At 40.6% G+C, this 14,858-nt stretch overlaps 1 protein-coding gene across 3 annotated transcripts in view; it reads left to right on the forward strand.

Annotated features, from left to right (window-relative positions):
- LOC139945993 (protein patched homolog 1-like) overlaps positions 1-14,858 on the forward strand; it is a 93,976-nt gene that overhangs the window by 14,123 nt on the left and 64,995 nt on the right. The window contains exon 1 of one of the 3 annotated variants that reach the window (XM_071943568.1): positions 14,499-14,784. The exons of the other annotated variants lie outside the window; for them this stretch is intronic. Coding sequence (XP_071799669.1) covers positions 14,746-14,784 — 39 coding nt within the window. The 5' untranslated portion in view covers positions 14,499-14,745. Of the gene's footprint in view, positions 1-14,498; positions 14,785-14,858 lie in introns of those variants that run through there. 3 annotated transcript variants of the gene reach the window in all.

Below are 14,858 nucleotides of genomic sequence, written 5' to 3' on the forward strand. Positions count from 1 at the left end.
TAATACCAATAGTGTCCACTGCCTTAAACCTAAATTGTCCATTTTACTTCCATTAATTGGTGTTTCTATGAAACTAGGCCTACTTTTATTTCAAGAGTAAAATAGTCCGCATGTTGTCAGACCAGACGTTGTTGTCCGTTTTGTTCACTCGACTGTCGCGAATGTATACATACACATGATTGTTGAGGTGTGTGTGCATGTTTTTATACACAAACAACGTAAGAACGTCTTGCACCGAGACTAATAATTTTCTCTTAAATTGGCGCTCTTCAAAGTGTTACCAGCCCTTCATCATCCTTAATCCTTTAATCCACTTTAAATCTCATCAAGGAGGCAAGGGGAGAGATAAGTGAACTTGAAGGACTGTTCGTAGTTGTATTGTACCGTGCAGGAACGGATTAAGTGCGGTTTTCTATGGGATACATGCATGTGAATGTCTTGCTATTATAAGGCTAGCCCTGAAAGAACTTTGTTTCGTAATGCAAACAGGTCCACAAAACCTCGGCCCACCCAACATGTATTTATAATTATAGGCCAACGCCAAATGGTGTTTTGTTCAGGTTTTAGAGCAAGGACAGACCATAGACTAAGGACAACTCGTCTACTACTCTGAAATATATGCCACTTGTTCAAGTTTGTTGACTTGCAGCTCGGAGGGATGAGCAACATTTTAGAGTTATAGTTGTCAAGCGGGCAGTGAATCACAGTGTCTTGTATCGAACAAGGTGAAAATGTTCATTCGGTCTGCAGCGAAGTTGGTTGCCACCGAATTGCCTGTATGGCCCGTGTACAATGCACGTGACTGCTCGAAATATTATTGAACTCTTATGTGGTTGCAACGCAAACAAAGTATAGCACTTACAGGAACACGTTTGTAACCGTTTGTTATAAAATGCATACGGCTAAGAAGAGTTGTAAAAGTAGAATACAATGATCCACACAAACATGCCTCGAAATTGCGTGGTTTTCGTTATACATCGTCCACTAAACACGGTCGGCCATTAATATGGAAGTCACATTTTTGACTCTCATAAATGGCCAGCCGTGTTAGTTCGCAAAGTAAAAGGAAAACTCATTTTACTCATTCCAACTCATTGTAACTATACAAACTGGGGCTGGATGAAATAATAGTCTGGTGCAATGTTTGCGCACTGAATGTTAGCATTCATTACTTGAACATGAGCAAGATGGCGAAAGCGTGATAAAGTTCTATATAGGTTGAATGGTTGAATGATCCACTCCTCATAGTTTTTAACTGACAGTTGCAATGTACTTTCGTTGACTTGTGAGTCCAAGGTTACCACCACGGACCCCTGGTCTTTTGTTTTGTTGTTTCAGTCCAAAAAGAGCAGCGCCCTCAGGCGAGATCTTCTAAACAAGAAAATACACGAAGTACCGTCTTGACATTCCAAAGACCGTCGTGTCCTGACAACTGGCGAAGCCCCTTGTCACAATAATTATTCAAAAATAGCAGAGACTCAATGTTTACACACGTTATAAACTGTGGGAGTGTGCCGAGGAAATGAATTACGGTGACGCCCTTCTCATGTTACTGAGTTATCTTTGAGTCAACTCTTTGCTGTTTCATATGATTAATATTAGAGCTTGGCCACACATGAATGTAGTGTATGTTACTCTTTGAAAGGGCAAGGGCACCAAGGCATCTTCTCCTTGGTAAAGGACACCCTATGAGGAAATTGTACATTCTACTGAACATTGCAAGGGCACCAAGGCAATGACATTGCATTGCCTTCATTGCCTCCGTGAAGTATCAGGCCTGGCAATGCAAGATCTTGATCCACGAGTGCTAGTCCGGCATCAGTGTTGGTCACAAAAGCATGACCAGACTAATTCCCAACCGGTCTCGTTTTGGTAGGGTGTCTCATGGAAGTATGTAAACAAAAATATCCTGAAATTGAAGTGAACAACGTGGAATGGAAAGTTTGTTTTATGATCCGATTGTGAAGAAATCGTGGGTGTAGTTTCCGTGTTTGACGTCCCTGATTCACCTATTGAAAAAGAAAATGAAATCCCAGTCCCCAAGCCCCCCTCCAATTTCATAATTGCTGTTATTTCGCTTCCGAGATGGTATCTCTGCCATTGATTGCACCCTGTTGAATTCCCAATGAGGCGCAGTGCTAATATCCACTGGTGGCAGAAATGCAAGGGTCAAATGAGGTCACTCGCCTTGTCTAGTTGAATTCACATCAACGTCGAGTGTTTTTTTTTTCTTCTCTTACTGGCGAGAAACGAACGCTGTCATTACGTGGCGATGGTTGTATGGGGTTTCATGCCAGGGCGAAATCTGAACATCTCTCGAAAGTTCACGTGTGGTTATCGTTTACTGACTTGAGCTGTATTACCACCACGATAGGATGTGCATGTATGTTATCTCAGAAAGTAGAGAACTCTTGACTAGGCTATTACATTTTTGTTGACCTGACAGAAGTTGTTCTCGTTTGTATTTCTTCTGCAAAATGCTGTTTTGATTCGAAATAGTGGGTGCGTTCGTTTAGCCTCCCTGGGTCGACCACGGTGTGTGGCGGTTGTTTTTTCCAGGACGAACTTGTGCAGATAATTACCCACGTTCGTCCTGGGAAAAAAAACCGCCACGCACCGGGGTCGACCCAGGGAAGCTTAACGAACGCACCCAATAAATAGATTTCACTTTTACCATTAAGTTGTAATTTCGTCAATTATAATAATACAGTTTGTCAGAAAGTTGCTTAGCTAGAAAAGTAATTCACTTACCACATTGGAAAGGGGACCATCAATTAGAAATAACACATCATTGAATTTTGATCGGTAACTGATCTCTGCTTTAATTTTGCTATTAGCATTTCACTTGTGTCTATGTAGCGTCTCAATGTAATTCACCCAGTTAAAAAAACTTCCACAAATTGAACCAGTAAAATGCCTGCGCTTTTTCGAAATTTTATTACGAAAATAGAAAATCGACCACACTCCTTTGTAGCAGTGTGAACTGTTTAACTAAATCGCACCCTTTTTAGAGAAATTTTCCTGCATTTAAGCTTTCAGATCGGACAATGTTGGCAACCAGGCCGAAAGTAAAGTTCTTTGAATTTCAAAAAGTATTCATTGCCCATATTACGTTTTACACTGAGGTGTTTTTTGAGTCATGCTTTTAATTACTTCACAGAAGTACTTAAGTAACATTTTCAATTTCATGAAAACTCAATTTTCCTTCCTTTTGATCATCCTGCAAATTTGCCTCAGCCCACTAAAATCATGAAAGCAAACCAATAAAGTATGGAATTGGCTGGCAATTGTACGAGGAAAAATAGCACAACGTTCGTCCATTTTACTCCCGTCACATTGTTGCATTCTCCCCCGTCTGTCCATAATCCCCCACTCCCCCGTTTTCCAGTTCAACGGAGACAGACGTCCACACTCTTGAAATTGTACCCATGGGCGACTTTCATTCATTTAAAAAGCTCTGCTAATCTTCCTGATTTCGTGCTAGGTACTCAATCAGTCTGGCATCGGAATAATCACTGCTTCGGGTTGTATTTATCTCAGAGAGGGTATTTGAATCAGAGTGACAAAAGTCAACATTTTATTGCGGATAGTTGACGGTTGATACAGAGATTGGGTTTGCCAAACTTTGAACCGTGCGTTGGGAGATTTTTGGGCCCAATTAAAGGCAATGGACCCGTTTTGGAACGGTCAAAGACCAGGGCCCAAGTTCATAGAGCTGCTAAGGACAACAATTTGAACAGCATGAAATTTCTCCCTTGATAAAAAACAAGATTACTTACCAAATTTCCGTTTGTTGCATATTGCTTGTTACTGGTATTCAGCTGTTGTTTGATTATCCTGAAAATCATGTGCAAATTCGGTTTGTAATCCTGTTTTTATCAAGGGAAAAATTTCATGCTAAGCAAATTTTTGTGCTTAGCAGCTCTATGAAATTTGGCCCAGGTTTCTCACTTGGTGTTATCCCAACATAATAATGCATAAAAACAAATCTGTGAACATTTAGACTAATTATTGTTATCGAATAATGAAAGAAAACATAACATTGTTGCACAATATTGTGTTCGAGTAGACCTATGTGCAATTTGAGCGACCTGTTTATATTCTTAAAGCACATAGACAACCGATACCTTTGTTTTTATTTTATTTAATATCATTTTTCTTTGGAACTTTTATGCGGTTTGTTTGATAGGACCAGATGGCTATTCCTAAGACACCTTTCTTGTTTTTGACAAGTGGTGGCGCTGTAACAAGTAAATGTCAATCATCCACAGTTACGCCAAGACTTCAGCTACGGCTGTTTTCAGGCCGAGTGGCCTAGCAATTTTTTTTTTTTTTCATTTTGGGGCAAGTTGAAAGAAAGACATAATTGGGGAGAGAGGAGGGGCTGCATAATGTATCGAACCATGGAGGTAGAATTCTATCACCATGATCGAACCATGTATTTTCTTTCTTACGGGTGGGGGCTCCGTTTAAGCCCTCCATCCCCCCTGTTTTGCTTGTTGTTAGGCCATTGCCAAAGCCATTATTTCGGACATGTGTTGAGGTTCGAGAGAAAACTAGGAGTTCCACCGAGGGGTTTACGACTGATGGGTACAACGGCGGGGTATCACATGGGTTGGGGGAGGAGGGGGGATACCACGGATGGGTAGCCTATACGTACCACGGAAGGATACCAGAGGGGCACCACATAGGGACACCACGGAGGGGAAACCATTGAGGGGTACAACGGATTGGCTTCTTCGGAGGGGATGCCGTAAAGGGAGTACCGCGGAGGGTATCATGAAGTAGGCCTACTACGTTCGGGTACAATCCTGTGTAAACTCTTTAGGGGAAAAGTGGTTCTGAAAAAAGCCGTTGTTGACATTATACTCGAGACCATAAAGACACCTCTTTTCAGAGCCAACATTCCTATAAAGAGATTTCCTCTTCGCAGTAACGGTTGAAGCTTTGCATCCTGGTGTAGATCATAAGGAAGACTATGGTTAAAGGCAGTGGACACTATTGGTAATTACTCAAAATAATTATTAGCTTAAAACCTTTCTTGGTGACGAGTAATGGGGAGAGGTTGATGGTATAAAACATTGTGAGAAACGGCTCCCTCTGAAGTGCCATAGTTTTTGAGAAAGAAGTAATTTTCCACGAGTTTGATTTCGAGACCTCAGACTTAGAACTTGAGGTCTCGAAATCAACCATCGAAACGCACACAACTTCGTGTGACAATGGTGTTTTTTCTTTCAATTTCATTGTTATCTCGGAAGTTCGATGACCGATTGAGCTCAAATTTTCACAGGTTTGTTATTTTATGCATATGTTGAGATACACCAACTGTGAAGGCTAGTCTTTGACAATTACCAATAGTGTTCATTCCCTTTACTCGCGGGTACAATCCATGGTACAATGGTAAAACCGTACATAAAACTCGGTTGGGGATGTGTTGCCTCTGTGAAGAACATGTGTGGTCTGTTTTTGAACAGTTGGGTCTATCTCTGCTCGTACAAGATGAGCGTTATTTTACTCAGAATCAACACTTCTCCTGCCCGCAAGTTTACTACTGTTTTCCTTTTTAAGATGAACACATGGTTGTACCCTCAAGTTTACGAGTTACATCCTATTCTCTGTGTTCTACCGGAACTCGTGCAGCTTTTGAAGAATTCCTGAAAACATTTTATGGGCTATAGCCCGAGCACGAATTCTGCTCCGTAGTCAAACAATACGGGCGGTGTGGTGGATATTACCGTCCCATAATGGCACGTCTCTGTGAAGCAATCCTAAATTTTTATTTCCTCTAGTGAACGTGATGAGGGCTTGCTTTTTAGCCTAGTCATTATTGTAATGATGATGGAGAGACATGCATTAAAACATCCAGATGTATGACCTCTTCCATAAAAATAACCTCCCAAAATGACCAGGTGCGATCGAGAGAATTGCGAGTTAAAGGAACACGTTGCCTTGGATCGGACGAGTTGGTCAAAACAAAAGCGTTTGTAACCGTTTTTTATATAATGCATATGGTTGGAAAGATGTTTTAAAAGTAGAATACAATGATCCACACAAGTTTGCCTCAAAATTGCGTGGTTTTCCTTCTACTGTGCGAACTAACACGGTCAGCCATTTATGGGAGTCAAAATTTTGACCCCCATAAATGACCGACGTGTTAGTCGACGAGGTAAAAGGAAAACCACGCAATTTCGAGGCATGTTTGTGTGCATCATTGTATTCTACTTTTACAACATCTTTCCAGCCATATGCATTTTATAAAAAACGGTTACAAACACTTTCCAAAGACCAACTCGACCGATCCAAGGCAATGTGTTCCTTTAAGTGAAGAGGTAGATACGGGAAATATTGCAGGTGACCGACCGCCGGTGTTTGGCGCAAAACAGCCGCTCAGCTGTGCTCGTGGTTCTTGAAATTATCCAGGCATGGTTAGGTGGTTCGTCCGGGCCCCCGGTGAACCGAATTACGGAAAATATATCTTAAAATGGCAAGGACATAAACTCGAGTTATTCTTGCGCAACGTCCGCCCTCTCATTTCCGATTTGAACGGATGAATCGGGATATAAAATATTGGAAATGTGACATTTTACGATCGGCGCCAGCGGATAAATAAACGCGCCCTTGCTGGTCAGACGTCTTGTGTATGTTGTTCTGGAGTGGGATTGTTTAGATCTTTTGGTTGGTTGTGCTTTCCTGATTGTTGGCATCAGCAGCGTGCAGAGTCGATGCGTGCCTTCCCCATGGTCGTTCCGAGCGCGGGTCTGATATGAGATTCCTGGGGACCACTGATCCTCGCAATATACGTAGCAAAATAAGCTATAAATTTGAGCTTTAATTGCATGATGAATATATCAATTTCTGTAGCACTGTGCAATGTGTGTATTTGGAGGTCTGGTTCGCCACCACTGGTTTGCCATAGTCATTTTGTCAAATAACCTTTATATTTTGTAAATTATTGTATACTGTATAAAAATTTCTCTCAATTTTTTTATATGGAGCTGATCTACTGTTGAAATTGCCTGTAGCGGATGAAAGTTTTTTTAATTGAATTTAATGGAATTGCATCGTCCATGGATATCATACAATATTGCACTTGCTCCTGCATGTATTTGATTTTTTTTAACAGCGCCCTCTTTCGTTTGATTTTGTCGATTTGGTTTTAAAGATGTTCATGCTGTACTTTGATGAAGAGGTTTTCCGGCACGCAAGAACTTCCTAAAGAAATGTTCTTTCTTCATCAATTAAAAAGGAAAAAAAGAAAATGGAGAACCATCCAAGCCTCACTTTATCAAAAATTGTAATCGGTACATCTTCTATAGTCCAATTTGCTGGACGGTATCACAGTCATGGTATCAGACTACAGAGATCTTCAAATAACGTCCGTAGCCGTTCAAGACAGTGGACACTATTGGTAACTGTCAAGACCAGTCTTCGCACTTGGTGTATCTCAACATATGCATATAATAACAAACCTGTGCAAATCTGAGCTAGTTTGGTCGTCGGAGTTGCGAGATAACTATGATAGACAAAAACACCCTTGTCACGCGAAGTTGTGTGCTTTCAGATGCTTGACTTCGAGACCTAAGGTTCAAAATCTGAGGTCTCGAAATCAAATTCGTGGAAAACTCGTTCTTTCTCGAAAACTACGTCACTTCAGAGGGAGCTGTTTTTCACAGTGTTTTATACTATCAACCTCACCCCATTACTCGTAATCAAGCAAGATTTTATGATAAAAATTATTTCGAGTATTACCAACAGTGTCCACTGCCTTTAAACAAGTGCGACCTTTCGCACACGGTCGGTAATCGGGCAATATTCATTCATACGTCACGCACCCAAGCAATGGCTGTCCATCATGCCGAGGGTAGTACAATAATCCAAACACTGCTCTCTGACATAAACCAGTTGTCACTCTGCCCATGCTCTGCCCTTGCTGCTATGGGTGGTCCGCCAATCAGAGTCATAAACAACATAACAAAAGCGGGAAAATTACTGTTTGGATTGGCCGAATAGAAGGAAATATTGTTTGGTATAGGGAGCTTGTGGGTTGAGTTTGGGTCTTAGCTCTATAAGGTTTATGGAATAGGTTATTTCCATTCATGGTCATTTGTAGGTTTTCAGTCGATTTTCGAGGTAGAGTAAAAAAAAAAGAAGATCTTTCTTCAAGATGTGGTGTGGCGAGAGTATGTTTTACCATGGCGGTATGGTTTTACCAACGAGAAAGAGTTAAAAAATTTAAGCTGTGATGTGATGTTGATCCGAATATATTTATCCACAACTGACAAATCCAATCAGCTAGGCTTAAGCGTAGAGGAAAGATTAGTAGATTCCTTTCCATTTGTTTTTTGCAACTCACTGTCTGTACCCTGGTGTTTTAAAGATGTTGTCATATTGTTTGTACAAAGTATAGGCCTTTTCTGAAATAAACTAGGCCTATCTGAAACAAAATTTTGGTTAGAAGCCTTAGCCTTGACCTTCTGTCGATAGTATTTAACGTATTTTTAGTAAAACATTTCGATGTCATGTTGTTATGTAAACAGATTTATAAGTTTTATGCCCCAAAATCTGAAAAGCGTTACGCTTCAGTAGCGCTTCCTAGATTGTGGTTTCCTTTTAGGAATTATTTTTGCTGCGTAGATATAATAATTCACCCTGAAATTTTTGGCGATATCTCAAAAACATTTTCTTATTTTCTTGATTTATGTCTGTAGGGGGCCTACATTTACATAAGATTAAAACAATCAAACGGTTCAAGAGAGCATATATTTAATTTGCTTTAAAAGTAGCGTTTATTCTTTTTACCAATTTGTAGCATGTTACTAATATTTTGTTATGCCTTATGTAAGTTATGTATTTTTTAAATTTTTTTTTTTAAACTTAAAACTAGTGTACGATTTTCTCAGTTTGTCCTTTAACATAAGTTGCGTTCAGTTCAGATTTTTCAAACGAGTCCTGGTCCAGGAGTTCGAACACATTGTTTGTTTCCCCCCGTATTTGTTTATACATACCTTGTGTATAGACGTGTTTGTGTGTGATTTCAATGGCTACCTGTTTGGGTAGAAACTTTAAACGCCATTGTTGTCTAATTGCCGACCAGAAAAGTGTCACGAGTTTTCTGCTGTAGATATAACCACCTTTGAAAAAAAGTTAATGACTTACTTCGCCTCGGGTAAAATGACACTTTAGCGGGTTGGATAGAATATTTATCGGGTGGTAAGACCGGCGGCCATGTTTGTCTTTGTCCTTCAATAAATCAAAAAGTCTCGAACACGGGGTCCAGTTTCAGCTTCTTTCGAGCCCAGTAATGTTCTTAGTGCCAAAAATCCCGCTCAGCAAAATCAGCCAAAAATATGTGCATTGTCAAACCACCAAACCTTTGATTTACCAAAGGTTGATAAATAAACGTATATTATTTTGCATGGTCCCTGTCCTAATGATTGAGCTGCGTACAAATTAATAATTGTGACTGCACAAACTACAGGCTGTTTTTGTAACTATGTGACGGCACGAGTAAAACGTTGGTAACATGCAAATTTAAACTAAGACTACATCCTTTTGAAAAAAAAGAAGCTAAAACACACAAAAATGGGATTCAAGACGCTGATGAGTACCGGAATTTTGGTCGCAAATTTTACAGTTACGGAAAATGTGCGAGTGTCGTGATTAAAGTTTACCAATATGCCCTAAATATTATATTATGTAAGATTGGTAGTCATAGAAATACTGAAAGCCTGAAATCTGACTGATTGTGTCCACTGAAATATTCGAGAAAACTGCAGGCCTATCTGAAACTTTTTATGTTTTCAAAGCAAATGTGTTTACATGCCGAAATTGTCCATGGTTGTTTTCCCTAGACTCCCTTTGCAACGGATGAGTCTGAAATAATCAGAGGTCTGTGATTTCATACTATAACTTCCATAAGTCTTATGGTCATAATATGATGAGCACTGTTTGTGGCTATTTTGTTCGCTCAACCAATCCTGTACAAAAATGCAACTTTTTTTCTTGCAAGTTATGTTTTCCACAAAGAGTTTGTAAAATTTGATACTAAATTTGCTAAAAGTAAAACTTTCAGGAGTAACATGTAACATGCCTGTGATATTTGTTCACATGACTCGGGAAAGTACTGAGTAAACAGTGCTAACATCGGTGTATGGGTAAAAACCAAAATTAATATTCTTAATCCCCGATGCAAATTTAACATCTATTATATCATTGCGGTACCCGCTGCCAAAACATAGGATTCGAACTGCCTCTAGCTACCGGGCAACCTCGGTAGTCTAGTTGGTGAGAGTAAGACACTGCTCTAGAAATGCAAGGGTCGTGGGTTCGAATCCCACCCGAGTAACATGCCTGGGATGTTTGTTCACAGGACTTGGGAAAGTACTGAGTATACAGTGCTAACACACATCGGTGTATGGGTAAAAACCAAAATTAATATTCTTAATCCCCGATGCAAATTTAACATCTATTATATCGTTGCGGTACCCGCTGCCAAAACATAGGATTCGAACTGCCTCTAGCTACCGGGCAACCTCGGTAGTCTAGTTGGTAAGACAATGCTGTAGAATTGCAAAGGTCGTAGGCTCGAATCCCACCCGAGTAACATGCCTGGGATATTTGTTCACAGGACTCGGGAAAGTACTGAGTATACAGTGCTAACACACATCGGTGTATGGGTAAAAACCAAAATTAATAAAACTTTCTCATCATACGGAAAGAAAAAAAATCAACGGTGTCCTCAGACAAACCCAGACACTGACAACAAATCTAGAAACCCTTGAGTCTCAATAACACTCCGAGTTGACCTTCCTCTATTCACACGGATAACAATAACCTCCTTTGTCTGTTTCTTTCGGCTGAAAAATAACTTTAATACCATCTTTGTAATTGGAGAGAATCTGTGATGTAATCCGGCAATTCAAAAATGATTGCCAGTAAGCCGAGGGGGATTGAAGTTTGTTGTTTTTCAATCAAAATGTGTGGAAATACTATATTTACTAATCATAGAAAGTATACTGATTAAGCGATTCGAGAAATCACGACACCGTGTATTTAGTTTCGGGCGAATCCTTCATGACGTCATTTTAAAAATTCGCCCACCATTATACAGCGGCCGCAGGCAAGCCTATGCGTGTGTATGGACAGTATAATCTTCCACATAATTTGTGCCCATGATTGTTTTCCCCGAAACTGCTGGCATTCATTATGGCCGCTTCGGCCCCCATTGACTTTTGTTCCCTTTGTCCAGTACATGCTCATCCCCCCCAATTTCGGCAATCTTCCCTCTGCAGCCGAGGGTCGTCTTCACACACAACAAAAAAAGAGCATGGAGATGAATAGTGGTGAGTGACCCTAACAAAATGACCAGTGACACACAGGAATGTTAGCTGACCCGACGACTGTTTCAAGTATCCTTTTTTTTGCAAACAGATCTACGGTCATGTCCAAACATAATTCATTTGAGGTTGTCTTTGAAGACTATAGATTTGAACAGTTAGACCCAATTTAAAAATGAAACATCGGATGCTATAAAGTTTTCATTTTTTCATGACGTCATAGTGCGTGTACAAAAACGTATACATGGAACAGTCTCTTACGAAACTACCGCACTTGTCAAAAGATATCGTGCTCAAGATTCTTTTTACAGAAATAGAAAAATGATCGGTTGGTCAAGGTCCCTCTAACCTCAAGTTATTCACAAGTTGTGGGTAAACTCATTCTTGTTAAAGTGAAAGTTTCTTAAAGAGGAAAGAGCAAACGTGGGGTGTTCCCCCGTGTTCCTGCGGTCGCCTCCAATACGATCGATGGCTAACCGTAAAGCTCTGACCATAGAAGGCTAACTACGGCCCACCCAAGACGGCCGAGCATGGCGCGCAGCAACTGCGCTTGCGCCAGGGTCTCCCCTGCTACTGTAATTAGAGAATTATGGTGAACAAAAATTAATATGGCGTTCTGTAAGTTTGTACTCGTGGGCAATCAGCTGTCACACTGTGACACTGGAGAGGGACAATGTAACTGAATATTTTAACTTATGAACAAAAGACTTTTCTAGTCTAAGGACAGATTAGAGCCGAGAAGGCCGGGGTTGATCTGTGCTATGCTCTCTGCACAGAGCCAGGCTTTGTGATACCATGGAGCAATAAACATGGAACAACCGTGATTGAGCACAATATTGAATTGTAAACTAAACAATTATTACAGGTTCCAGGTTTGCTTCTGCTAGTAACTCTAATATCTCCAATGGAAAATGTATGATACTGTACCATTGCTTAAAACCCTTCATTAACAGAAATACAGGCACATGTGACCAATTACATCATGAAAATGTCAAGGCATGTCCAATCGTATTCTTCTAGTACACCAATTCATATTTAAAGTATAAACAGTAGATAATCTAACCTCTTGAGTTCATTTTGAACACGAACAACCTCGATAAACCGTTTCTCATCTAGAAAAACTGAGACGCACCCATCAGGAATGTACGAGATGGAATCTTTTTTTACATTTTATAATCCACTTGAAAAGTTGTTTAGTTTTGTTGGAAGCGTGTGAAGTATGCTGCACTGGTTTATAAAACCCGGTACATCGCCCTCGTAATAAGAGAAACAAACGGTCGCGAGAATCTATACACAATCTCGCTCATTATTTACGATGCTTTACATTACGTCCAAACAGAAGGATTCTTTGCTGTGGTCTGCTCCGGGGCGTAGAGGTGACAAATTCCACCCAGGGAAGAATAAACAAACTAAGACCAGAATGTTCTCTTACAACCTAAAAACCATAGAGCTAGGATCCTATGCTAAAAACAGAGCTGCCGACTCTCCCTGATTCTGCAGAAAGTTCCCTGAAAATAAACTACTATTCTTTCAATGTTCTGAAGAACAAATTTGACAATCTCCCTGATAATGGACACGTCTTCCCTATTATGATTGAAATTCTACATATTGATCTACCTTGATTGTTGTACAACATCTCCTTAATTGCAAGATGCAAATGTTGGCAGTTTTGCTGAAATATTGCATGGCGCGGGTACCCAGTTCCTTATTCAATAAAGTGTTGATTTTGTGGGACAGCATTCACCGTATTATTATTAACGTCTTGCGTAAGTTTTATTATGATTATGCATACCCCAAGGTCAGTGAGCCGGGCTTTAAAAAGCAACATTTCCAACCAAAGGAAGCACTAGCTTTTTGATAAACAGATTTGTTACAATTTGTTGTGGTGTTTGGTACTTGCTTACGGAAGTCCTAAATCTTAATCCAATTATCGATGAGCAGACATCATTCCTCCGCGATCCAAGTTGGTTGATATCCATCCTCCATGGTTTAAAGGCAGTGGAAACTATTGGTAATCACTCAAAATAATTATTAGCATAAAACCTTTCTTGGTGACGAGTAATGGGGAGAGGTTCATGGTATAAAACATTGTGAGAAATGGCTCCCTTTGAAGTGCCATAGTTTTCGAGAGAGAAGTAATTTTCCACGAATTTGATTTTGAGACCTCAAGTTTAGAACTTGAGGTTTCGAAATCAACTATCTAAACGCACACAACTTCGTGTGACAAGGGTATTTTTTATTTCATTATTATCTCGGAAGTTCGATGACCGATTGAGCTCCAGTTTTCACAGGTTTGTTATTTTATGCATATGTTGAGATGCACTAAGTGAGAAGTCTGGTCTTTGACAATTACCAATAGTGTCCACTGCCTTTAAAATGTAACTTGAGAAAAATTAGATAACTTTTATATTAGAAACGCAAACTGCAGGTCTTTCGCAGGTCTTTCTTAAAAATCTTTCTTGGAAACTAAGATTTGTGTGGTGTTACTTCAGCGATACTATTGTGTAGGAGGAGGATGTATAGGTACTAGTCACGCTAGTAGCATGTTATGAAACTATGGAAAGAATCAATGATCTGACAACTTTAACCGTGGGTTGTGAAAAGGTTTGTAAGTCTCTGGTTATCATGCGAGTTTGGCTTTGGTATCCTTTTTAATGGATGGCGTTTGAGGACAATATAAAACTGATCGACTAGTTATACTATTCAAACTAGAAACCTCGGATCGGGATGCGAGTGGCAATGTCTGTACATAATACAGGGGAGGATGTATGTTTGTTATGAGAAGACACAAGACCTTTTTACATCATCTCCGCCATCTCTCTCCCCTACAGCAGCTCCACAGATCTCCCGCTACCCTCCCAAGATATTTTAATCCACTCCCCAAGTAAATGATGTTTATGCGGTGCGCGCTGAAAGGCCCCTGCCCGATTCTCTCGCATGCAGAGTGCCGCAACTTGTGTGGTCCTGGTGGTTTCTCCGCCAGTTGCGAAGCAACTAATGACACGCTGTATTGCTGGAACAAAACGGACGGTCCTCGGCCCAATCAGACGGCGGGAAGCTGACCCAGTCAGGGCCGCCGTGTGACAGGGAGGGCGGGGCTTGGGGTGCTTAGGCCAGCCGGATCCCAAGTCCCCTTCATCACAGTTATTCAGTTTCTTCAATGTGACGTGATACCTGAGAGCAGTGTGTGTACAACTCTCTGTACATGTACCGTGTGTGCAAGTAACAAGCAGGCCGGTGTGGACAAGGCGTAGTAAATTCATAACGTGTGCTCAAGGACTGTATGTGTGTGTAGTAGTAGTGCCAACGTCTTCGGATACACTCTCAAGACAAACGGGGATTTCTTATTTGATTATGGAAAATAGGAAAAATTCGTCGGCGTTTCCACCGATTCCATGAATGGCCAACGATGGAGCATTGGGCAGCTCCTGCCACGCCGGATTCCCAGGTTAGAGTCTAGAGTTGAAACGCTTCAAAACACCGTTGGAAAGTTACCGTAAAATGAACATCATTCACACAGTG

This window comes from Asterias amurensis, chromosome 13 (genome assembly GCF_032118995.1).
Source record: "Asterias amurensis chromosome 13, ASM3211899v1".
Classification (NCBI taxonomy): Eukaryota; Metazoa; Echinodermata; class Asteroidea; order Forcipulatida; family Asteriidae; genus Asterias; species Asterias amurensis.